Source organism: Nerophis lumbriciformis, linkage group LG01, assembly GCF_033978685.3.
Source record: "Nerophis lumbriciformis linkage group LG01, RoL_Nlum_v2.1, whole genome shotgun sequence".
Classification (NCBI taxonomy): Eukaryota; Metazoa; Chordata; class Actinopteri; order Syngnathiformes; family Syngnathidae; genus Nerophis; species Nerophis lumbriciformis.
This window is the reverse complement of record NC_084548.2, coordinates 26,383,436-26,410,601: the sequence shown is the minus strand read 5'-3', so window position 1 is coordinate 26,410,601 and position 27,166 is coordinate 26,383,436. Positions and strand designations below refer to the sequence as shown.

Genomic DNA, 27,166 nt, shown 5'->3' with positions numbered 1-27,166 from the left:
ATTGGTTGCTGTGACGTGAGCAATTTGCCCGCCATCTTGAAGTGCTGATGAGGAGCCGGCGAGCAGCCTAAACTGACAGTTGAAAGGTAGAAAACAAAGATTTTCCTGCTCAAATGAGCAGACTGTTGAAAATAGGAATCGGGGGATTACTTTTCACAAGTAAGATTTAACATTAACATACTATTGGTTGTATTTTATGAAAATAATATTACCACAGAGTTGAGAAGGATCAAAGATCTTCAATATTTGTATGTGAAAATCACAAAGAAATCTTCTGGGGGAGGATGACGCCCCTACAGGGGTTTGGTTTACAAACTTTCAGCCCCACCTAAAACAAAATTCACCAGCCACTACTGATTATGATGCATTCTCATTTTAGGCAAAGTATAAGACAATACTTTCTTAACAGTATAATTGTAACCAGGAATCAGTCTTCAAGTAACAATATTCAAATACTAACATTGTTGGGTTAAACAGAATTTGGTTTTATTCTGAATCCAGTGAAACAGATTGGTGGTTTTAGCTGATATGAAGACTTTCAGGTGTTTATATATGTTTAAGTATTTGGCAGACGCTTTTATCTAAAGCGACTTACATAAAATAATACATATAAAACAATCACTGCAAACATTATCATTTAAGGGAAGAATGTAATAGAAAATATCAATACAAAGTGTCAAGACAGAATAAACTCTCTGCTGCTGAAGCAACAGAGATACAGTCTATAGGTCCCTAAGATATATAGATATCTAATGTGTTCATACATTGTTTATGTAGGATACACGCATATGTATATATAACCTAATCATATTGTTTCTTCAACTTAAAAATAGTTTACCGTTTTTTTTCCCCTTCTCTGGGATTATATTCCCAGTTTTGATCTCGGACGTCTGGTCACTTATAGCGTATAAGAATATTATATTACTGTTAAGCAAACTATGAATAATAAAACACGCCAAAACATGTGTCTGTTACACACGTATGACAAAAAAGCGCGTGAAAATCAGTGGTATTCAGTGAGGTAAAATGAATTAAATGCGCTGACAGTTCATTGCTCCTGCCAAATGAATTGCACTGAGTGGAGCGGATCACCACTCCAAGATGGCGGCCCCGCGCCTCGTCTGCGCCAGTAGGCAGTAGCGCTCTATGCTGCGTCTACTTATAAGATGTCTATGGTTATAACGTTAGCAGTGAGTTTGCAGCCTCACTGATTTAACTACACAGCAAATAAAAGTCACGTTACTTAGCCAATAAACGTTATCTTACATTCAAAACTTACCCTTCTTTGTGCAACTTCAAATGTCGAACGAAGTTGGAAGTTGTTGCGTCTCCGTCTGTAATATTCGAACTGTGTGATTTGCATACGGCAATTCGTTTTTTGTTGACCAAGTCGTAGTTTTTATACCCGAACGAAACCAACTTTAACATAATTGTTTATCACTGGCACGTTGTTGGACAACTCTTGGTCATTGGTTGTCCTGCAATTTGATTGGATGAATGCTGTGTGATGAAAACAACGTAGTTCTAATTTGATTGGCTGTTGCACTGACAGCACACCAGCTGACAGGAATAACACGCTGATAGACAGACGAAGAAAATGAAAAATACGGAGCGCTCCCAAATAACTTTTTAAGCTTTGGATTTTGGGGAAAGTGGCAAGTCATGTCAAGTCATGTCAAGTCAAAAGGCTCAAGTCCAAGTGAAGTCACAAGTCATTGATGTTAAAGTCTAAGTCGAGTTGCAAGTCTCTTTACATTTTGTCAAGTCGAGTCTAAAGTCATCAAATTCATGACTCGAGTCTGACTCGAGTCCAAGTCATGTGACTCGAGTCCACACCTCTGCATTATACATATATGTAATTCTGTAGGCTCTTTTAAATATATACAATATTTTAAGTGTTACTTAAGGTTTGTTTTTTTAACTTAGTTTGTATTTTAATTCTTAGGGGGAACATAGAATTGATAAGAATATCAAGATAGCTTAGTTGAAATAAAACCAAACTTAAGAAATTGTATTAAATATTAAATACATTCATATTTTGTTTGAAAAAAAAAAAACAATTAACAAAACAAAACAAAATATGCTTGAGAACATAATTGTATGTTATATTTTTACCCCTCCTCTCTGAGCTGCCACCTTACCGTGGTAGAGGAGTTTGCGTGTCCCAATGATCCTAGGAGTTATGTTGTCCGGGGGTTTCTATGCCCCCTGGTAGGGTCTCCCAAGGCAAACTGGTCCTAGGTGAGGGATCAGACAAAGAGCAGCTCGAAGACCTCGATGAAGAACATAAACCAAGGACCCAGATTTCCCTCGCCCGGACGCGGGTCACCGGGGCCCCCCTCTGGAGCCAGGCCCGGAGGTGGGGCACGATGGCGAGCGCCTGGTGGCCGGGGCTGTCCCCATGGGGTCCGGCCGGGCACAGCCCGAAGAGGCAACGTGGGTCCCCCCTCCAATGGGCTCACCACCCATAGTAGGGGCCATAGAGGTCGGGTGCAGTGTGAGCTGGGTGGCAGCCGAGGGCAGGGCACTTGGCGGTCCGATCCTCGGCTACATAAGCTGGCTCTTGGGACGTGGAACGTCACTTCCCTGGGGGGGAAGGAGCCTGAGCTAGTGCGTGAGGTGGAGAAGTTCCGGCTAGACATAGTCGGACTCACTTCGACGCACAGCAAGGGCTCTGGAACCACTTCTCTTGAGAGGGGCTGGACTCTCTTCCACTCTGGCGTTGCCGGCAGTGAGAGGCGACGGGCTGGGGTGGCAATTCTTGTTGCCCCTCGGCTCAAAGCCTGCACGTTGGAGTTCAACTCGGTGGACGAGAGGGTAGCTTCCCTCCGTCTTCGGGTGGGGGGACGGGTCCTGACTGTTGTTTGCGTTTATGCGCCAAACGGAAGCTCAGAGTACCCACCCTTTTTGGATTCACTCGAGGGAGTACTAGAGAGTGCTCCCTCGGGTGATTCCCTCGTTCTACTGGGGGACTTCAACGCTCATGTTGGCAGCGACAGTGAAACCTGGAGAGGTGTGATCGGGAAGAATGGCCGCCCGGATCTGAACCCGAGTGGTGTTCTGTTATTGGACTTTTGTGCTCGTCACAGATTGTCGATAACAAACACCATGTTCAAACATAAGGGTGTCCATATGTGCACTTGGCACCAGGACACCCTAGGCCGCAGTTCCATGATCGACTTTGTAGTTGTGTCATCGGATTTGCGGCCTCATGTTTTGGACACTCGGGTGAAGAGAGGGGCGGAGCTTTCTACCGATCACCACCTGGTGGTGAGTTGGCTGCGATGGTGGGGGAGGATGCCGGACAGACCTGGCAGGCCCGAACGCATTGTGAGGGTTTGCTGGGAACGCCTGGCAGAGTCTCCTGTCAGAGAGAGTTTCAATTCCCACCTCCGGAAGAACTTTGAACATGTCACGAGGGAGGTGCTGGACATTGAGTCCGAGTGGACAATGTTCCGTACCTCTATTGTTCGAGGCGGCCGATTGGAGCTGTGGCCGCAAGGTAGTTGGTGCCTGTCGTGGCGGTAATCCTAGAACCCGTTGGTGGACACCGGCGGTGAGGGATGCTGTCAGGCTGAAGAAGGAGTCCTATCGGGTTCTTTTGGCTCATGGGACTCCTGAGGCAGCAGACAGGTACCGACAGGCCAAGCGGTGTGCGGCTTCAGCGGTCGCGGAGGCAAAAACTCGGACATGGGAGGAGTTCGGGGAGGCCATGGAAAAAGACTTCCGGGCGGCTTCGAAGCAATTCTGGACCACCATCCGCCGCCTCAGGAAGGGGAAGCAGTGCAGTGTCAACACCGTGTATGGTGGGGATGGTGCTCTGCTGACCTCGACTGCGGATGTTGTGGATCGGTGGAGGGAATACTTCGAAGATCTCCTCAATCCTACCAGCACGTCTTCCTATGAGGAAGCAGGGTCTGGGGTATCTGTGGTGGGCTCTCCTATTTCTGGGGCTGAGGTTGCCGAGGTAGTTAAAAAGCTCCTCGGTGGCAAGGCCCCGGGGGTGGATGAGACCCGCCCGGAGTTCCTTAAGGCTCTGGATGTTGTGGGGCTGTCTTGGTTGACAAGACTCTGCAACATCGCGTGGACATCGGGGGCGGTACCTCTGGATTGGCAGACCGGGGTGGTGGTTCCTCTCTTTAAGAAGGGGAACCGGAGGGTGTGTTCCAACTATCGTGGGATCACACTCCTCAGCCTTCCCGGTAAGGTCTATTCAGGTGTACTGGAGAGGAGGCTACGCCGGATAGTCGAACCTCGGATTCAGGAGGAACAGTGTGGTTTTCGTCCTGGTCGTGGAACTGTGGACCAGCTCTATACTCTCGGCAGGGTCCTTGAGGGTGCATGGGAGTTTGCCCAACCAGTCTACATGTGCTTTGTGGACTTGGAGAAGGCATTCGACCGTGTACCCCGGGAAGTCCTGTGGGGAGTGCTCAGAGAGTATGGGGTAACGGACTGTCTTATTGTGGCAGTTCGCTCCCTGTATAATCAGTGTCAGAGCTTGGTCCGCATTGCCGGCAGTAAGTCGGACACGTTTCCAGTGAGGGTTGGACTCCGCCAAGGCTGCCCTTTGTCACCGATTCTGTTCATAACCTTTATGGACATAATTTCTAGGCGCAGTCAGGGCGTTGAGGGGATCTGGTTTGGTGGCTGCAGGATTAGGTCACTGCTATTTGCAGATGATGTGGTCCTGATGGCTTCCTCCGGCCAAGATCTTCAGCTCTCACTGGATCGGTTCGCAGCCGAGTGTGAAGCGACTGGGATGGGAATCAGCACCTCCAAGTCCGAGTCCATGGTTCTCTCCCGGAAAAGGGTGGAGTGCCATCTCCGGGTTGGGGAGGAGATCTTGCCCCAAGTGGAGGAGTTCAAGTACCTCGGAGTCTTGTTCACGAGTGGGGGAAGAGTGGATCGTGAGATCGACAGGCGGATCGGTGCGGCGTCTTCAGTAATGCGGACGCTGTATCGATCCGTTGTGGTGAAGAAGGAGCTGAGCCGGAAGGCAAAGCTCTCGATTTACCGGTCGATCTACGTTCCTATCCTCACCTATGGTCATGCGCTTTGGGTCATGACCGAAAGGACAAGATCACGGGTACAAGCGGCCGAAATGAGTTTCCTCCGCCGGGTGGCGGGGCTCTCCCTTGGAGATAGGGTGAGAAGCTTTGTCATTCGGGGGGAGCTCAAAGTAAAGCCGCTGCTCCTCCACATCGAGAGGAGCCAGATGAGGTGGTTTGGGCATCTGGTCAGGATGCCACCCGAACGCCTCCCTAGGAAGGTGTTTCGGGCACGTCCGACCGGTAGGAGTGTTGTGCCAGGATTGTATTAGGAGTGAGTTCAGCCCACATTTCAGATGCAATCTGGATGAAGAACTGAGTGCTGTGCATGTGTTACTTGTTGCACTCAGCCTATCTATATTTACAGATAACATATTTTCTACTGTGTAACCATAATCTGGGACCTGTAACACAAGCAAGTAGTTGACTGTGATTAATCAACATTAAAAAGTGTGATTAATCAAATTTTTTGACAGCAGTAGCGTTAAAGTAATAGTGTTGGTGTGTGACCAGCTTATTGTAAATTCTTTACACAGTGGTTTTAAATACTTTCATCATAGTGGATCATTATTATGACAAAGATCTAGATATTGTAAAACGTCCGGAGTGTGTTTACATCATCACATATATAAAAATATCAGATATCAGTAATGATGATTTCAATAGTCCATTTGTTATCAAGTAACCTTCAGATGAGATTATAAAGTAACTGTTCATTAAATAAAGTACAGTACGCCTTATGTTGATAACATTGTAAAAGAGGCAAAGGTGCATCTTTATCTGATGTACCTACACTATATAAGGAACTGAAAGTCTCAAAAACATCAACTCTCCTCAAAATGACAACAGTCCGTGTTTTGGGATTTACTCTTTTGGTGCTGCTCTCAGCAGCGGGAGCAGCAATGCTAGAAGAGTGAGTGACTTTTTCCTTCACCACATTTTTAAACACTTTCAGATGGCTTACTCAATCTTTTGTCAATTCTAAATAATTATGATTCACTAAACGATCATTTCAAATTGATATTTTGAATTACATTGGTGTTGATTGAAGGTTAAAATCTTTACAAAATCTGTAGATGTTGGCAGTTCATGCTGCTTGTAGCATAAATTAACTTTGTGTCTTTACATGGTGTTCAGTGTTTTTTTATAGAGAGCAGGAAAGTTTTAAGAAAGAAGTGTCAATGTACTTAATCATGTTTGATGTGGTCAACAGAAACAAGTACAATTACTACAAATATCACCCTATGTCAGAGGTAAGAATACACAACACACAATTAGATGGCATGCACACACGCGCACACACACACACACACACACACTCACACACACACACACACACACACACACTCACACACACACACACACACACACACACACACACACACACACACACACACACACACACACACACACACACACACACACACACACACAATCACACAGTCTAACATCTTTCAATCCATCAGATCTCTGAGTGGATGGTTCAGATTGCAAAGGATCACCCCGACATTGTAACGAGAATGGAGTATGGAAAGACCTACGAGTTCAGGACTATTACCTTGCTCAAGGTCAAATAACCTTTTTATTTTATATGCTAAATCACAAATTAATAAAACACAAATGTGTTCGCTTTCACTCCTTAGATTGGTGTGAATACTGGAGAGAAGAAGAAAGCTATCTGGATGGACTGTGGTATTCACGCCAGGGAGTGGATCGCTCCAGCCTTCTGTCAGTACTTTGTCAGACAGGTAATCATTGATAGGACACGGACAGAAATGTTACATAAACAAAAACCCTGAACATGATTTTATCATTTCAGATCTTGCAAACATATAAGACTGACCCAAAAATTGGACTGATGTTGAAGAACATAGACTTTTACATAACCCCAGTACTCAATATGGACGGCTACATCTTTTCATGGAGGGACAACTCGGTCAGTGTTGCATTTCTTGACACGTTTCCATTGTATTTTTCCATGGCCTTTTATTCAAAATGACGTACTGTCATCACCGGATACATAAGACAGACATGTGGGGACAAGATCATTAATACAGTGAATCACTTCCAAATGACAAAAACAGTCACTATAGGACTAGACTAGAGATGAGCGTACTGACTGGACAGTACGTTTGTAGTCATGCTATGAGTTCATTGCTTCTGACTGTTAATAATCCTTTGATGAATATTTGTACTGTTAAAATATGAGGTAGTATTACAAGAAAATACAACAGAGTACAACCACTAAAAATATCACTAAATGTTTCAGGGACTGGTCAAAATATTGAGCAAGTAGTTACAGTAGCAATATTGACTTAAAACAAGAAGATTTTGGGTCCACTCTGCTCAGGTTGTATCGTGGAGTCTGCATGTTCTCCCACAATTCACAAATATATTTAGTTTATTGGAGATTATTGAAGGTAGATTTTTGATAGTCGGTATTACCTATGGGGATTGCGGCCGGACATTCCTGTGGAACTACGGAAAAAGCGCCGGGAATGCCATGCCATGCCGGCACAAAGATGAAGGAGCGAAAAAGGAAATTTAAGCCTGCAATTCCCTCTGTCCTCATGGGGAACGTGCAGATTTGGCGAATAAAATAGACAAATTGTTTGGGCTGGTCCGAACTCACAAGGAGAACATTGTGTGCAGTATCATGTGCTTTACGGAGACTTGGCTACACGCAGACTTCCCGGACCACAGCGCATCTCTACCCGACTGCATCACAGACTAAATAAATTTCTGTGAAGATTCCATTATCCCTACAAAAACTGTCCACTGTTACCCAAATAACAAGCCCTGGATCACCAGCCAGCTAAAGGTGCTGCTGAATAAAAAGAAAGTAGCCTTCAGATCTGGTGATCGAGACGAGTTGAGGAGGATACAGTGGCAGCTTAAAGTTCAGCTGCGAGAAGGAAAAGATGCCTACAGAAGGAAGCTAGAGGCCAAACTCCAGCAGAATAACATTCAGGTTGTGTGGAAGGGCATGAAAACTATCACAGGCTTCAATAACAAAGCCAAACTGCTGGATGGGGGCGTAGATAGAGCCAACAAGCTGAATTAGTTTTTCAATAGATTTAGCAATGCACCCCTTACTGATCCTCCCCCACTACTGTCCTCACATCTCCCCTGACCATCAATCCACAAATTATTTCACTGTTGCCTGCCACTGCTGTTTCTCATCCCTCCACTGAGAAAGCCAGCCCGGTGTGTCTGACACCTGGCCATGTGAGACGACAGCTGGAGAGAGTCAACCCAGCCAAGTCAGTAGGCCCTGATCGAATCAACCCCTGGTCCTGAAGACTTGTGCTGCTCAGCTGACTGAGATCTTGCACTTCATCTTCAACCTGAGTCTGAAGTTGGAAAGGATACCAGCGCTATGCATAGTGTCGGTGCCCAAGAAGCCCATCCCATCGGGCTTGAATGACTTCAGACTAGTTGCCCTGACGTCTCATGTCATGAAGGTCCTCGGGAGACTTGTGCTGGCTCAGCTGAGACCCCTGCTGGCTCCTTCCCTGGACCCTCTACAGTTTGCGTATCATCCCCATGGAGGAGTGGATGATGCTGTTTTCTACCTGCTGCATCGGGCTCACTCTCACCTGGATGGTGGGAGGGGCACTGCAAGATCATGTTCTTTGATTTCTCCATTGCCTTTACCACCATTCAGCCAATTCTGATGAGTGACAAGTTGCTCAGGATGGGTGTCAGTTCATCCATTGTCTCCTGGATCACTGATTACTTGTCTGATAGGCCCCAGTTTGTGCAACTGGTTGAGCTCCCTGTCGGATACTGTGATCAGTGGTGTAGGTGCTCCACAGGAGACTGTCATGTCTCCTTTCCTGTTCACCCTGTTCACCTCAGACTTCCAGTGAAGTTCCAGGACCTTCCACCTGCAGAAATACTCCGATGACTCTGCAGTGTTCGGGTGTATCAGAGAGGGATAGGAATCGGAGTACAGGACACTGATCGCTGACTTTTGGAGTGGTCTCAGGTGAACCACCTGCTCCTTAATGTGGACAAGACCAAGGAGTTGGTCATCAACTTCAAGAAGAAAATTACCCCTGTGGAGCCCATCAACATCCAGGGCCAGGGGGTGGCAGTAGTGGAGCGGTACAAGTACCTGGGAGTCCACTTGAACAGCAGACTGGACTGGAAGGACAACAGCATAGCTGCATACAAGAAGGGCATGAGCAGACTCTTTTTCCTGAGGAAGCTTAGGTCCTTTAATGTGTGCAGCAAACTTTTGGAGATCTTTTATCAGTCTGTTGTGGCCAGTGCCCTGTACTTTGCAGTGGTTTGTTGGCGGAGCAGCACCAGCAAAAGGGACTTAAACTGATCCAGAATGCCAGCCAAACTATTGGCAGGCAGTTGGGGGCGTTTGTGTCAGTGAGAGACAGGAGGACACTGGACAAACTGCTCGCCATCATGGACAATCCTGCCCACCCACTCCACCAGACAATTGAGGGACAGCGGAGCTCATACTCCAACATGCTCCTTCAGCTTCATTCCCACAGTGTTCGATTCAAGAAGTCCTTCATGCCGCACTCCATCCAGCTGTATAATCACTCGCCATACAGCAATAGATGATATCTGTGTATTACCTGGCCGCTTCTCTGTTAGCTACCTCTCTTTGATTATAATGTATATTTTCTGCTGGATCTAATCTCTATTCTATGCTGCACTGTTTTTTGCTACAGCTGTTACATATACTGTAATATTGTACATGGTACTTGGGATTTGTTATATACTGTACCGGTATATATTATTTAAAAATATTATATAATATAATACAAATATATCAGTATATGTTATATATTGTCTATATATAATATGTAAATATTACATATATGTTATAAGATATAACATTACTACTAAGGTACATTTTTTGTCTACTTTATACCTTTTGTTTTCGCCCTCTTTTGTGCCCTTGTGTGCATTATCCTTTCCACCTTACCTTTTCCAATGTTTTGTAACTGAGCCATTTTCCTTTGTGGATCAATAAAGTTTTTCTAAGTCTACGTCTTAAAATGAAGCAACAAGTGCATCATTATTAACTTGTTACTGTGACCCATTTAGACTCGTCTTTGGAGAAAGAGCAGGTCACCAGGTCCTGCAGGGTGCAACTGCTCCGGGACCGACCTTAACCGCAACTTCAACTCAAACTGGGGAAGTGAGTGTTTCAACCATAAAAACAAAACAATTGAATTGGCAATTGAATTGTTCATCGTTGTTGGTGAACAAGACTCGATAGATCACATACTGTGCGATGTCTGCTGTCATTAAAATGTCGACTGATAGAATCTTGTTTTAAAATCTTGTTATACTCCGTTATGTTATAGTCCGTTTTTATGAAGAATGACTCATAATCCTCCCGAAGAAAAGGGGGTGGAACCAAGCGCGTTTCCGTGTCGTTCTCGCCATTTCCGCGTCTAAATTGGTTGTCAAAATGTACCAACATGTCTGATTACATCCTTGTCCTTCTACTATCCAGGTGAGAGACATGATTTATGATGTAGACTAAGGTTTCACGACTAGGGAAGCGAGGAAACAGCTGACCAGTCAATATAGGCAACATAAGCACACACGCTATTGATCACGGCGCCGCTATAGTTTGTCTGCATTAGACAACAGAAACATATGCACACTGACACTTCCTGACACTTTATTTTCACTTTCACATTTTGTGCGCGAGGCTGTGGATGGCATCACCAGTGCATTTGAACATCTGTAATGACTAAAATGCAAGAAAGTGCCTAATGAAAGACATATTTTCATATGGGAGGTAGAATATAGTAATATATGTTATGTACGGCGGCGGAAGGAGACGACACTAAAACCAGGATCGGTTCAACAGGTTTATTGAACCCTTTGATGAGTGTGTGGGAGGTGTATGCTACTCTATGTGTTTGGTGTGAAACGATGTGTAGGAGTAACAATGTTAATGTTACCAAGGTTTGTTGTAAGTGTGCGTTGGATGAATCTTTCGTCAGTCCAGAGGGGCAAGGGCAAGAAGAAGGTCGGGGCTGGAGAGAAGCAACGAGGTCCGTGTCCAAGCAGGGGTTGAGGATTGAGGGAGGCAGTCCAAAATCCAGAGAGGAATCGAGGCACCCAGCTCGATCACGGGGAACAGGAAAAACACTGCGGGGAACACAAAGAACATAAGACACGGGAATAAGGAAATCACAGGGAGAGAGCACGTACGCAGGAGGGGAAGCCAGAGACGGGATGCTTACTACAAAGAGTGAACTACGTTCCAGCAAAGGATCTTCGGGTCCGCTGGTCTTTATGCTGCCTTCCCTCATTAGTCCCAGGTGCGCTGATTTGTGATTGCCTGCAGCTTTGCCGGGGCGTGGCCAGAGCAAGCAGAGGCGTGCTGCCAGAGGAGGTGCCGGCAGAGCTTGCCGCAGATGTGCCCGCGCCATGACAAAATATTTCCTAAACAAAAAAAACCAACAACATTTTTAAAAAATTGGCCAGCAGACATCAATTGAATACATTTTATTCAGCCCCATAAGACAAGTGCTAAATAAAATGCCAAATAATGCTCGCAAAACAGTGACAAGAGTTGATGAATCACATTGCATGTGCTATATAATTCTATATGCACCTTCTCCTCCCATTTATATGGCTGTTTTGATGATCAGTATATATTTTGCTTTTTAATGAAGACAGACGCAAAATGGATGCCTCGCCTTATTCTGCCCACTTAAGAGACGCAATCTACTTTGCACACGTTTAGTAGATCAGCTCTGCATGTGGTATCAGGTTTGCACGTGTTTTAGTGCACTTAAACCTTTCGTAAATCAGGCCCTTAGAATTCATTGTGGATGGTGGGCATGACCAGATAAAAGGAGGCTTGTTGTGGCTCTAAACAATATTTGTTTGTGGCCCCATTTTGGTCTTTAATATTACTCGTGTAACAGGCTAGGGCTGACAGCAGCCTGGTGATTTTTTCTAAGACTGAAAGATGATTGGCAACAATTAGATTTGGCTGAGTGTGTGCATAAAAAACCCCAACAAAAAACAGCTCAACAGCGATTACATAAGGGATAATGTATTATTAATATTCTATAAGGTATGTCAAGATTTGTATTTACTACAAATAAACATGTTTGAACAATAAACACAAATATTCCATTGACAACTACAAATTGTTAATGCGCTTTTGATTGTAGACTCTTACTGACACTTTGGGGCGAGAAGAATTTGCTACCCTTGATTTTTGGCACTTCTGGATTAACGATTTCAGGGAGTCAGTCTTGAGACATCTATTCCATGTTGTACTCTTCATGTCACTCCTCACGACATTAATAAATGTTTTCAGAAAATGAAAACATTTATACTACAAAAAGACGCCTCTTTCAAAGAATTATGTGAGACAGAACTTAAAATAGAGGAATTAGATATGCTTATCATGGAAATGTCCTCAAATAAATCTTATTGCTAACTTTGACCAATTCTTTTGGAAGGACTTAAGGCACATTGTCTGCAAAGCATTATCAGTGTGCATACAGAAACAAGAATTAAGTACAAACATGAAGCAAGGTCTAATTGCTTTAATCCCTAAACCTGGCATGGATGAAATAGTCCTCAATAATTTAAGACCTATTACTTTACTCAATATATTATACAATTATTTCGGGGGCTATTGCTTCAAGGTTAAAAAATCAATTTCAAGTGTTATTAAAGTTAAAGTACCACTGATAGTCACACACACACGAGGTGTGGTGAAATTACCTTCTGCATTTGACCCATCTCCTTGTTCCACCCCCTGGGAGGTAAGGGGAGCAGTGAGCAGCAGCGGTAGGTCGTGAATTCATACCCCGGTCGAGTCATACCAAAGACTATAAAAATGGGACCCATTACCTCCCTGCTTGACACTCAGCATCAATGGTTGGAATTGGGGGTTAAATCACCAAAATGATTCCAGAGCGCGGCCACCGCTGCTGCTTACTGCTCCCCTCGCCTCCCAGGGGTGGAACAAGGGGATGGGTCAAATGCAGAGGGTAATTTCACCACACCTAGTGTATGTGTGACTATCAGTGGTACTTTAACTTTAAATCTGGACACGGCTATAATACCACTATACCGAACTAAAACTATATTACAAAGGACATGCTGACTCACCGGCGCCGCTAAATAAAAGTATAGCTGAGACAAAGTATAATTGTATCCATGAGGTCATTCAGTCCAGTGGAACCAGCAAACACCTGCAGTGCACGACAGCCACTGAAGTGCCCGGTTGCCATGATCTTGTGGCCCTAGAAAAAAATGCATTGAGTGTTTAAGCCAAGAGCCGGTCCTGCATTTGAACAATAATAATAATGCATTTGAATCATATATTTCTATGCTTATGATTCTTTTTATAGCGATCGGCGTGTCATACGACTGCTGCAAACAAACCTTCTGTGGCAGAGCTCCTGAGTCTGAGCCTGAGACTCAGGCTGTCACCTACTTTGTAGGAAGCAGGAAGGAGGACTTCCTGTGTTTCCTCACCATCCACTCCTACGGCCAACTGCTCCTGGTTCCCTATGGACACCCTAACTTCACTGCCTCAAACTACAAGGAGCTGGTATGTAAAACCCCTTTTACTCTGCAGGATGTTTACCCAAAAATTGTTTGGACCGCAAGAACCGTTGCTAAAATCAGGTTTCTGGTCTTCTCTTGGGGACTCCAAAATGATCTTGTCGCTTCAAAAGAAAACATGTGTGCTGTGTCAGTCTGACGCGCTTCTACTTGGCCCATAAAGCCCACTAAGTCCTGAATGCACTGTGGTGTGATTTCATAAAACACAGTATGGAATTAAGGCAAAACAAAAAGGGTGGTGAAAGCGGTCAACTCCACTCTCCTCTCTTGACTACAGGTGAACTTTATTGTGACTACCACCTATGACACTTGACCCAAGCTTCCGTGCGTTACCACACCCACCAAACACCACATGACCCGAAACACACACAAACGTTCTGGCTCCGACAGGTGTCAAATGAAGTCCCTGGTCAGAATGAGTACCAAGGAACTTTTGGGGGGCATATTTAAGTGCAAGACTACTTGGAGCATTTTATTTCACTTGTCGCCTTTGAAAAGTCTATGCCTTGACCCACTCTTTCTACTAATTTGTTAAAGGGAAACTGCAATTTTTTGGGAATTTTGCCTACTGTTCACAATCATTATGAGAGACATGACCGATGGATGTATTTTTTTTTAATGCATTCTATATATTAAATAAATGCGATCAAAAGTCTGCTTACAATGGAGCCTATGGGAGCTGCTCAATTCGGCCTATGAAGTCATTAAAAAACATCCATACATCTCCATTAAGGTTTTATATACCATATTTTTCGGAGTATAAGTCACACTGGAGTATAAGTCGCACCTGCCGTAAATGCATAATAAAGAAGAAAAAAAACATATATAAGTCGCATTTTTGGGGGAAATTTATTTGATAAAACCCAACACCAAGAATAGACATTTGAAAGGCAATTTAAAATAAATAAAGAATAGTGAACAACAGGCTGAATAAGTGTACGTTACATGACGCATAAATAACCAACTGAGAACGTGCCTGGTATGTTAACGTAACATATTATGGTAAGAGTCATTCAAATAACTATAACATATAGAACATGCTATACGTTTACCAAACAATCTGTCACTCCTAATCGCTAAATCCTATGAAATCTTATACGTCTAGTCTCTTACGTGAATGAGCTAAATAATATTATTTGATATTTTACAGTAATGTGTTAATAATTTCACACATACTGTAAGTCGCTCCTGAGTATAAGTCGCACCCCCGGCCAAACTATGAAAAAAACTGCGACTTATAGTCCGAAAAATACGGTACTTGATGTAAGTATATATGTAATGTAGTAACGGGCGCATTAATTTCGAAAACGCATCACAACGTTTGCTTTTTTAGAGCTAACAAACATAATAAAACATCACTTACTGTATAAGGTCCGCTGTCATTAAGAAGTGGACTGCTGGGATGTTCATATATTCTCATTTAGATGAAGAATGTCTCATAATCCTCGAGAAGAAACAGGGTGGCATGGGGGCAAGCGTCTTTTCGTGTCTCTCTAAATGGCTGTCAGACTGTACCAACTTGTCGGATTACATCCTCAGCTATCTACTTTCCAGGTGAGAGGCATGATTTATGATCAGTGATGGACAAGCTACTTGGAAAATGTAGTAAACTAAGCTACAAGTTACTCTCGATTAAATGTAGCTAAGCTACAGGGGAAGCTATCCCCGGAGAATTGTAGCAAGCTACACTACATGCCACACGGCCAAAGTAGCTTGCTACATCATAGCTACATTTAACGACATTTATATCTATGGGCCCACATGTATATTAGCAATGTTAATGTAACTGAGAGTGTGTAAATGGACCCAATAATCTATCTGTCATTTGGCTGCAACTACCTCTTGGGGTCCCCGCACCCTACTGTATGTATTTATTCAGTTTGCCTTTTCTTTGGCCCACCTCTTTAATGTTATTCATGTTCTCTGACTACAATAAAAAAAAAAACAGCATCTACCTATATCTTGACAAAAAAAAAAACAATGACGTGTGTGTCGTTAGGGAATCGTTGGTAATGGATGGTGCAGTAAAACTTTTCATGAACATGACCCACCTTAATGTGTGTTCCTTGGTCCTAGATGAAGAGAGCAGTTATGATTTTGGTTTAAAGAGTAAACAACTAAAAACTAAGGTTTTGTGTGTTGTTTTCTCCAAATGCATACATTTGTCTAAATATGGCTAAGGACAAGCATTATTGTGTGTTTCCTGGATGTCGTCTATATCAGTGGTCCCCAACCTTTTTGTAACTGCGGACCGCTCAACACTTGAAAATTTGTCCCACGGACCGGGGAGGGGGGGTCATAAAAAAATACAATCATGTGTGTTTACAGACTGTATCCCTGCAGACTGTATTGATCTATATTGATATATAATGTAGGAACCAGAAATATTAATAACAGAAAGAAACAACCCTTTTGTGTGAATGAGTGTAAATGGGGGAGGGAGGTTTTTTGGGTTGGTGCACTAATTGTAAGTGTATTTTGTGTTTTTTATGTTGATTTAATTAAAAAAAATAATATATATACTGTATATATATATATATATATATATATATATATATATATATATATATATATATATATATATATATATATATATATATATAAGTATATATATAGATTTTTTTATTTCTTGTGCGGCCCGGTACTTATCGATCCACGGACCGGAGGTTGGGGACCACTGGTCTATATCACTAAAGGAATAATCTAATCTGCGGGAGAGAATTCCTCTGCTATTAGTATGTGGTTTTTTTTAGTGGTCAGCTTGAAGCGTCCCTCTGTCTCTGACTCCCTCGTCATCATGTGACATGAGTACATGACTGTTATGATTTTGCTTACTAGTTTCGATGAACCACCTTATCTTGCCTCTGACTGGCCAGTTCGTAATGTTTCGCCCTAACTTTAGCCAATTGTGACTCATAATACGAACACCAACCAATCATCATGGATTTTCTCCATATGTATGGATGTTCTCATTAATACAGGTCATTAGATTTTCTTTATAATTTTTTGGCCAGGATTCACAGTCCATTTTCTCTCTTTGTAGCTTGTAGCTACATGGGTCTAAAAGTAGCTAAGCTATAGGAAAAGCTACTCGTTTAAAAAGTAGCTAAGCTACCGCCAAGCTACTGGAAAATGTAGTTAAGCTACGTAGCTTAGCTACATGTAGATTTTTACAGACCATCACTGTTTATGATCTTCAATAAACTTCCAAGGAGCAGGGAAGCGAGGAAGCAGCCGACCCCTCGATGATGTAAACATAGAGACACACGGTAGTGATTACGTCGCTGCTTTAAATAGTTTGTCTGCGTTAGCACTTGTAATAACAATATCACTAATACTTGGTCAATATTCAAGTCACAAAATATAAATGGAGTATTGTTGGTACTTTTTGAATGGTTATTTATTGGAGTTTGTGTACAGAATAGAGGACCTCCCATTGCCTTTTATTTACGTTTAAATAATATTTACAAAGCATTAAAAACAAAATCCTGTATTTCATAATGATTGTGAAGGTTGGCAAAATGCCAAAAAATGCGCAGTTCCCCTTTAAGTTGTGCAGTAAAATCACAGAAAAAAGTCCACCTCATACATGGTCAGACAGTGAGGTGCAGACTTTTTATTTATTGTGCAGAGTAAACTAGACAGTGTTGGGTTAGTTACTGAAAAGCAGTAACTAGTTACAGTTACTAGTTACTTCATTTCAAAAGTAACTCAGTTACTAACTCAGTTACTTACACCAAAAAGTAATGCGTTACTGTGAAAAGTAACTATTTAGTTACTTCTTTTTTCTTTTCTTTTTTAAAGCTCCAATTAATGCCCTTTTAGCCTTCATTTCAGTACTGTTATTGTAGTGGAGAATAATACAATCTGTTGATCAACTTGACATGCATTTGCATCACTCAACTCTGCTAAGCCATGTGGTCTACATACAACACACAAAGACAAAGATATTTTACAAAGGCCAATTTGTTTCTGGCCAGAACAAATTGACAAAACTATTTTAAATAGCTGCAACATAACATACATAAGTAACAAACAGCATAATAACAGCACAGATGTAAACCAAGAAAGGCACACACTACATACACAAAGTCTAACCAGGCATTTTCTTCCTCAAGTAATTCTTATACAAAATCATGTCTGAAACCCAGAACACTACACATTTCCCCAGTTTTAGTTTAGAGATAAGGAAAGATTGGCCTGGCCCACTAGCATCCCTCTTTATGTTTGTGAACTTTATAGTCTATACATTTAGAGTGATGTGATAATCAAACACTCTAGAAGTCTAGAATGAAAGAGTATATAAGAGAATTGACAGCAACGTTCCCTCTCAGGAGCGCGCATGTGCAATTGCGCACTGCTCAAGCGTCCTCTGCGCACGGCAAATCTATGCCATGCACAAAATCAAATAAAAAAATAAGCGCATAACAATTTTCGACACGACACGGACACGACAGAGAAAACCGTTTTCGTCATCATTGTTCAAATATTGTAACGTCTGTCGAGACGCTTTGAGGACATGAATTCCATTCATCACTTTACTGAGCAAAACTCTTTACTGTCGGCCATAAACACATCACCAAAACATTAGTAAAAAAAATGATATCTAGCAAAACTGGTCATTTTCTGCAGTACAAACCAGACCAAAAGCAACTTTGTTATATCAACAGCAGCCGCTCGCTCTCTCACGTGCGCCAACACATGCACATATGGCACTTAGCCAGTGATGCGTTTACAGCCACACAAAAAGTCGGACAACTCCAACACCACACATAAAGTGTCATTCCAGGTCGTTACACTATGATTTACCAATCAAATGTGTGCTTATTCTAGTGTCATTTATTAGGAATCTTAATTTATAAATATTAATCATTAAATGCTGTTAGTATATTAAATAAATACTAATAAAAATATATTTTTTACAAACAGGAAGTTGCAGGAATGTACACATGATCCCGTGCTTACATCTCATTGTGCAACATGTGAATGTTTTAATGGGAACTAAATGCAATGTCTGAAAGGGGTACAAATTATTTCCAAAGCAGGACCTCCACCCAGACAAACAATACAAGTACACAGTTCATGAAAAACAATATTTTTTGTTATTGTCATTATAAGTGGGCCTAAACACTTATATTAGAAATGGAAATGACTGCTGTCATTTGATTATAATAATAAGAGAATGTTGTCTGTCTATCTGTGTTGGCCCTGTGGGGACTTAAGTCCAGGGTGTACCCTGCCTTCCGCCCGAATGCAGCTGAGATAGGCTCCAGCGACCCCGAAAGGGACAAGCGGTAGGAAATGGATGGATGGATGGAGATGTAAGTTGTTATTTAGTGAGGTTTGGGACAGGTGTGCTGCTGGTGTAGCCACAGTGTGCACGTGTGATGTTGCTCACATGGGCTCCACTCAATGCTCAGGGAGTTTTTGCGTTTGCTCACACACATGAACAATTAGAGGGAACATTGATTGACAGAGTGTGTACCTTCAGCGGTGAATGGTGGTGGTGGTGGAGGTGAAGTGGCATCAGAGTCTCTGTCTCTCTTTACTAGCTTCGTCGAAGCATGTTGCTATGTAGCTTGTTTCAGCAGATTTGAATTGCTGTTTTGGGCAGTAGATGGCATCTTTGATCCAAAGCACAATTTACATTTAACTAAAATGTTATTTTCTTTGTGCTCGACAAAAGAAAAGTAGTGAAAATATATCCATGTTAGCAAACTGGACTTCTGGCTCCGCCATGATCAGACACGCCCCCCCCCTCGCTCCCCACACTCACACTCAGACACACCCACACAGAGCGCATGTCTCTCTCTCTTCTCCGGCTTGTGACACAAGAAGAATCAGAACGCAGCGCTCCGATAAAACACACTTTATACTACATAAAAAGTAACGTAAAATAACGCAGTAACGCATCATGTAGTAACGGTAACTGAGTTACTGAATATAAAAAAACAACGCGTTAGATTACTAGTTACCGCCGAAACTAACGGCGTTACAGTAACGCGTTACTTTGTAACGCGTTAGTCCCAACACTGAAACTTGAAGAGGCAGATATGTCAACATCAAGCAATCTGTATGGGTTGTCAAGAGGCAAAAGACTGATTGACTTAAGGTAAATCCTTAAAGTCCCACTCTAATCACCATCCATGAGTAATTGCTTTGTCATTGGCAGGTGGCGTTTTTGTCAGTAAGTATAACTCAATCACCCACCTTTCTACAGCGTGATTTACAGAAATTGGTCACTAACCTAGTGCAAAACACAATGGGCCCACAGGAAGAGGTTCTTGAACATTTGGTGGAAAGGGCTTTAAATGTGAAAACAAGGACATCTTTAGGTAGCGTGGCATGGCTCAGCTCGTGGAGTGGTCATTCCCCAACCTGAAGGTTGTGGGACTGAACCTCAGTCATTATTGAGCAAGATACTGAACACTTAGTTGCTTTTGATGCTGTCATCAGTTTGACCGAGTCAAACCGCCTAGAATGTAAAAAAAAGTGCCGTACAAGTGAATTATAATTTATCATTCTTGTGACGTAATATAATGTGTAGATGGAAGTCGGTTTGGGTGCAGCAGAAGCCATCAAGAAGATCCACGGGAAGATCTACAGAGTAGGAACCTCACCTGATATATTATGTAAGTAAACATATGGATCTTATCATCCTTGGACTGAAATTTTGGTAAAAGAACATATTGATATTTGGTGCTTTTAAGATTTTATTCCTTGGACAGTATAGTTGCACACTCGTTAGGACTACTGCCTCACAGCAAGAAGGTTTTGGTAGGGATCTGGACTGGAATCTGGATCCTAATCTCATTTTAGACTCTCCTAATGATGTCTTCCATTTAAAATTTTCAGATGCCAACTCTGGATCTTCCAGAGACTGGGCTGCACTACAAGGAATCTCCTTCTCATATACTGTTGAGCTAAGAGATGAAGGAGTGCATGGCTTTGAGCTTCCTGAGGATCAGATCCAGCCCACCTGTGAGGAAGCCTACAGCGGAGTCCTGCACATCATCACCTATGCCCATGATAAAGTCTTTAACAGTGCCATCGCATTTACTGGTGGGACACTCTGGACCGTGCTTGTAGTGGCAGGAGTCACCAGTATAATATGATACTGTAGAATGCATGCATCAGTCTGAATGAAATATTTGCATTTATTTAATTTTCAAAATCTGAACATTGCGCAAGCACATAAATGGGTTGTACTTGTATAGCGCTTTTCTACCTTCAAGGTACTCAAAGCGCTTTGACACTACTTCCACATTTACCCATTCACACACACATTCACACACTGATGGAGGGAGCTGCCATGCAAGGCGCTACCAGCACCCATCAGGAGCAAGGGTGAAGTGTCTTGCTCAGGACACAACGGACATGACGAGGATGGTACTAGGTGGGGATTGAACCAGGGACCCTCGGGTCGCGCACGGCCACTCTTCCACTGCGCCACGCCGTCCCGATATATGTGAAGCATGCTGGAATTGCCATTAACAGTGTGAATTATTGAAACATTATTTGTTTTAGAAGTACAGTCATTTTGGGGGGGTGGGGGGATTGGTGTGAATGTGAATGTAAGACTAACTCAGCTTTTACAAAGAAAGTGTTTTCCAAGATAGTGATGATACACGTCCTTAATGTGGCACACACTACAATTCATGCATCTGTCTGAAAGCCAATAAAATGTTTACTTCTTAAATTGTACACGATGTGGAGTTTTGCATGTTCTCCACTTGCTTGTGTGGGTACTCTAAATTCTTCCCACATCCTAAAAACATGCATGTTAGGTTACAAACCCCGTTTCCATATGAGTTGGGAAATTGTGTTAGATGTAAATATAAATGGAATACAATGATTTGCAAATCCTTTCCAACCCATATTCAGTTGAATATGCTACAAAGACAACATATTTGATGTTCAAACTGATAAACTTTTATTTATTTTTTTCAAATAATCAATAACTTTAGAATTTGATGCCAGCAACACGTGGCAAAGAAGTTGGGAAAGGTGGCAATAAATACTGATAAAGTTGAGTAATGCTCATCAAACACTTATTTGGAACATCCCACAGGTGAACAGGCAAATTGGGAACAGGTGGGTGCCATGATTGGGTATAAAAGTAGATTCCATGAAATGCTCAGTCATTCACAAACAAGGATGGGGCGAGGGTCACCACTTTGTCAACAAATGCATGAGCAAATTGTTGAACAGTTTAAGAAAAACCTTTCTCAACCAGCTATTGCAAGGAATTCAGGGATTTCACCATCTACGGTCCGTAATATCATCAAAGGGTTCAGAGAATCTGGAGAAATCACTGCACGTAAGCACCTAAGCCCGTGACCTTCGATCCCTCAGGCTGTACTGCATCAACAAGCGACATCAGTGTGTAAAAGATATCACCACATGGGCTCAGGAACACTTCAGAAACCCAGTCAGTAACTACAGTTGGTCGCTACATCTGTAAGTGCAAGTTAAAACTCTCCTATGCAAGGCGAAAACCGTTTATCAACAACACCCAGAAACGCCGTCGGCTTCGCTGGGCCTGAGCTCATCTAAGATGGACTGATACAAAGTGGAAAAGTGTTCTGTGGTCTGACGAGTCCACATTTCAAATTGTTTTTGGAAACTGTGGACATCGTGTCCTCCGGACCAAAGAGGAAAAGAACCATCCGGATTGTTATAGGCGCAAAGTTGAAAAGCCAGCATCTGTGATGGTATGGGGGTGTATTAGTGCCCAAGACATGGATAACTTACACATCTGTGAAGGCGCCATTAATTCTGAAAGGTACATACAGGTTTTGGAGCAACATATGTTGCCATCCAAGCAACATTACCATGGACGCCCCTGCTTATTTCAGCAAGACAATGCCAAGCCACGTGTTACATCAACGTGGCTTCATAGTAAAAGAGACTGGCCTGCCTGTAGTCCAGACCAGTCCCCCATTGACAATGTGTGGCGCATTATGAAGCCTAAAATACCATCAACGGAGACCCCCGGACTGTTGAACAACTTAAGCTGTACATCAAGCAAGAATGGGAAAGAATTCCACCTGAGAAGCTTAAAAAATGTGTCTCTTCAGGTCCCAAACGTTTACTGAGTATTGTTAAAAGGAAAGGCCATGTAACACAGTGGTGAACATGCCCTTTCCCAACTACTTTGGCACGTGTTGCAGCCATGAAATTTTAAGTTAATTATTATTTGCAAAAAAAAATAAAGTTTATGAGTTTGAAGATCAAATATATATATCTTTGTAGTGCATTCAATTGAATATGGGTTGAAAAGGATTTGCAAATTATTGTATTCCGTTTGTATTTACATCTAACACAATTTCACAACTCATATGGAAACGGAGTTTGTAGATTTTAGAGTCTATATTGAAGTTATTCTCATAAATATCTGATTTATGACACAGAAAGACTTACAAAATTTGAGAGTAAATAGATATAATCAAAGTAGTATCAATCCCACAGAGATTCCTGAGCCATTGTAAGAGGTAGTGAGGTAGCCAGACATGCCATCGCGTGACGTAGAGGTAGGAACCACAGATCCCTTCATCACCAACAACAATGCAAATCATGCAGACTTTGTGAGAGCCAACAATGATTACTTTGGGAAAATTACAATCCATAAACTTATATTGTTCATCCTGAATATAAAGAAGCTCCACGTTTTAGAAACTCTAAACCCCTAAACTGTTCTAGCTTTAGTGAAATACTAAGCATCATGTAGCAGTATTGCTAAGTGGTAAACAAAAAATACAAACTATAAATACAATAAAACCATAGTTTACTGTACAATGACTGCTCTTACTTCGATTACGACTGATAGGATGTCCATATCTTCCCTTTTGTATGAAGAATTAATCATGATGCACACAAAGGGTTAACAAGGAAAAGTCTCCCTGCAGACACTCTCTTCTCTCTTGTGTGTGTTTGTCTCCATCTTCAAGTATAAATTGAATGTCACAATTTCTAGATTCATGGCTAAATCCTCCCAATATCCAGATGAGACACATGATTTATAATTTAGAGTATTTTTGACAAGCCGAGACGCAATGATGCAGAAGCAGCGGGACATCATGGCCAGCTCACAGTAAAGCAGAAGAGAATTTCTCAGCTGTGTGCTATCAATCTGCCGCTAAAAAACTGTTTTTCTGCTTTAGCGCTTATAATAACATTGCTAATATTTGGTTAATATTCAGGTCACGATATGTGTATAGGTATTGTTGGTGGGTTTTGGATGGTTATTTAGAGGGTTTTGTGGGAATAGAGAGCCCCAATGACGGACTATTTATGTATTAATTTACGACTTAGAATGCATAAAAAAAGAAAAACATTTATGTTCATGTCTTTTATAAGGATTGTGAATGATACGCAGCACACCTCTCTCAAATGTTTGTATGATTGATCTGATACGATGGTCGGAGCACAGAAATGTTACTACAGTGAAGTCAATATATGGAAAAAAATGTATCGAGTATATACAATCTACAAAGCTTTTATATTGTGACACAGGCTCTGTTATGTCCAAGGACGCACTGACTCAACTTTGTGCTCACGCGACTTATTTACATTCACAACACTTCGAACGGGCGCGGTACACTGCTTTATGGCACCACACTTCACTGTTGTAACACACCAGCACCGAGCATAGACTGTATGCTACATTCACTCCCCCTTCAAAGGATGTCAACAACAATAATAACAAGGCCTTACACAAAAACAGCAAACAAAACACATAGCCAACCTAGCTGGGTAGACTGCCTGCCGACCCGCACGGCCTTATGGATAATTCTACTACATAAAAGGCTAGGCCAGGGGTCGGCAACCCGCGGCTCTGGAGCCACATGCGGCTCTTTGATCACTCTGATGCGGCTCAGCAGCTTACTTGCCGACCCCCCGATTTTCCCGGGAGACTTCCGGATATCAGTGCCTCTCATAGGAAACTCCCGGAAAAGGGCGTGGCATGATGGTACAGCATTTGGCGCCCTCTACGAGCTGCATTAACAGGGTACCAGCCCAACCACTTGTTATGCAGTATGCGTCTTCCGCTTGCACAATAACGTGACAGCAAGACATACTTGGTCAACAGCCACACAGGTTACACTGACGGTGACCATATAAAACAACTTTAACACTCTTACTAATAATGCGCCACACTTTGAACCAAAACCAAACAAGAATGACAAACACATTTCGGGAGAACATCTGCACCTTAACACAACATAAACACAACAGAACAAATACCCAGAATCCCATGCAGCCCTGACTCTTCCGGGCTACATTATACACCCCTGCTACCACCAAACCCTGCATCCCCCTCCCCCCTTCTGTGCGTCGGTTGAGGTGGGCGAGGTTTGGTAGCGGGGGTGTATAATGTAGCCCGGAAGAGTTAGGGCTGCATGGGATTCCGGGTATTTGTCCTGTTGTGTTTATGTTGTGTTACGGTGCAGATGTTCTCCCGAAATGTGTTTGTCATTCTTGTTTGGTGTGGGTTCACAGTGTGGCGCATTATTATTAAGAGTGTTAAAGTTGGGTTTTTTTATACCGCCACCGTCAGTGTAACCTGTGTGGTTGTTGACCAAGTATGCATTGATGTCACCTACATGAGCAAGCAAAACCCCCATATAACGTGTGGTTGATCATGCATGCTGGTTGTAGTGGGTGCTATATATGCTGTACCATCACGGCACACATGAGGCGCCATTCATATAAAGCCCGCATGCCGCACCAGCATTGAAATTCCATAGTAAGGTACGGGCAGCGTGTCTGAGACCCCTGGTTTACACATAGCACAAAGCAAAAAAAAATACTTCTTATGCAGTGTTATTTCGTTTTAAATTTCCAAAAAATTTTGTGGCTCCCATTGTTATCTTTAATTTGTGAAACTGGTCAAAATGGCTTTTTGACTTGTAAAGGTTGCCGACCCCTGGGCTAGGCCCTTGCTCAATTGAACATCTTTTTTTTTTTTTTAAGTCTGTAACATAGTACTCCAAGGAGAGGGGCCTTTGGTGAACCCTTACACAACGGGGCCCAGGCTGCACAGGGTCATCTCGCATACCTGGGTCTGTTGGGCCAGGTGGCTCAGGCATGTGCATCAGGGCAAACCCAGTCGTCATCTGTGTGGTGCGGGTCCACTGCCTGATCTGAAGTGGAAAGCAGCAACACTCATCTCAAGCGGCTGGCGTGTCAACGTGAGTCGTCAACAAGGCGAAAGGTGGCTGCTCTTAGTTGTTTGGCAATCTGGCGTGGGGTGGACCAAAATGACAGCAGCTTGTGGGACTGGTTGGGACAACAGATCCGGACCTATCCAGCACAGCATTTTGCAGAGCGTCTTGCAAAGCGCTTCTGTTCGAACCGCTGCTTCATGCAGCGTTGCTGCTCGGCAAGTCTGTCGCTCGTAGAAGGTATCACCACTGGATTGTCTCTCTTTGAAGGGCGCAGGCGGTCCAGGGGAAGCTCCAGCTCATGGTCTACCATCAGGAGGGTTGTGGCACGCATTGTTGCCCTGTAATGCAAAAGCGTACTCTGCAGTGCTGAGTAGAATGGAAGGCCATCCGCCAGGTGTGAGAGTCTGGTAGAACCTCTCCAAAGGGTGACATAAGGCCGTTCTAATGTGAATTTGATTCCTTGCTCCTCTAAAAGGGTAGCAAAGCTGGCTGAGGTGTCAGCGGTGATGACATTAGGCATGCCCCAAAGCTGGCTGAGGTGTCAGTGGTGACATTCTTGCCAACCCTCCCGAATTTTCCAGGAGACTCCCGAATTTCAGTGCCTCTCCCGAAAATCTCCCGGGACAACCATTCTCCAGAATTTCACCCAATTTCCAGCCGGACTTAAGGCACGCCCCCTCCAGGTCCGTGCGGACCTGAGTGAAGACAGCCTGTCGTCACGTCCGCTTTTCCTTCATATAAATAGCGTGCCGGCCCAGTCATGTTATAACATCTACGGCTTTTGGAGAGTGCACAACTACACAACAAGAAGGAGACAAAGACGAGTGACAGAGTAGAACGAGGATGGACAATTCAACCCTTAACTCACTTCTTTCCTGCAAATTAAATTTCACAGATGCTGCCTGTAATAGAGTGATCTAAGTTGTTTGTTGCCATCTCCTGGTTAATGTTGAGTATAGTGTTCTGTGGTTACTTTTTGGTTGGCCAACGGTTTACGTTGTATTGCGCACCCTGACGGCAAGTGTAGGAGTCGGTTCTGAAGTATGAAGTAAAGAGACGTAACTTCATCACCTCGCCTGGTTATTGTCTCTAACCCAGTATATTACACTGCCCATACCTATGCTCCTTCAAAGGCTGTGCTACTGGCTGCAAAGCATTGCACTTTCAAATACAACAAAGAATAGAGGAGTGTTATATGTGTGTATACGTGTAAATAAATGAACACTGAAATTCAAGTATTTATTTTATTTATATGTATATATATAAAATAAAATACATACATACACACATATACCGTATATATATATATATATATAAAGTATATATATATATATATATATATATATATATATATATATATAT

General features: G+C 42.8%; 1 protein-coding gene across 1 annotated transcript; it reads left to right on the top strand.

Annotated features, from left to right (window-relative positions):
• Positions 1 to 5,887: 5,887 nt before the first annotated feature.
• Positions 5,888 to 25,784, top strand: LOC133573308 (carboxypeptidase O-like). The gene is made up of 10 exons (XM_061926040.1): positions 5,888 to 5,961; positions 6,262 to 6,301; positions 6,515 to 6,616; positions 6,692 to 6,796; positions 6,868 to 6,984; positions 10,125 to 10,218; positions 13,418 to 13,620; positions 20,182 to 20,266; positions 20,490 to 20,738; positions 25,714 to 25,784. Exons 1-10 carry the CDS (start codon positions 5,888 to 5,890, stop codon positions 25,782 to 25,784), a joined length of 1,140 nt encoding a protein of 379 aa, XP_061782024.1.
• The last annotated feature ends 1,382 nt before the right edge of the window (positions 25,785 to 27,166 follow it).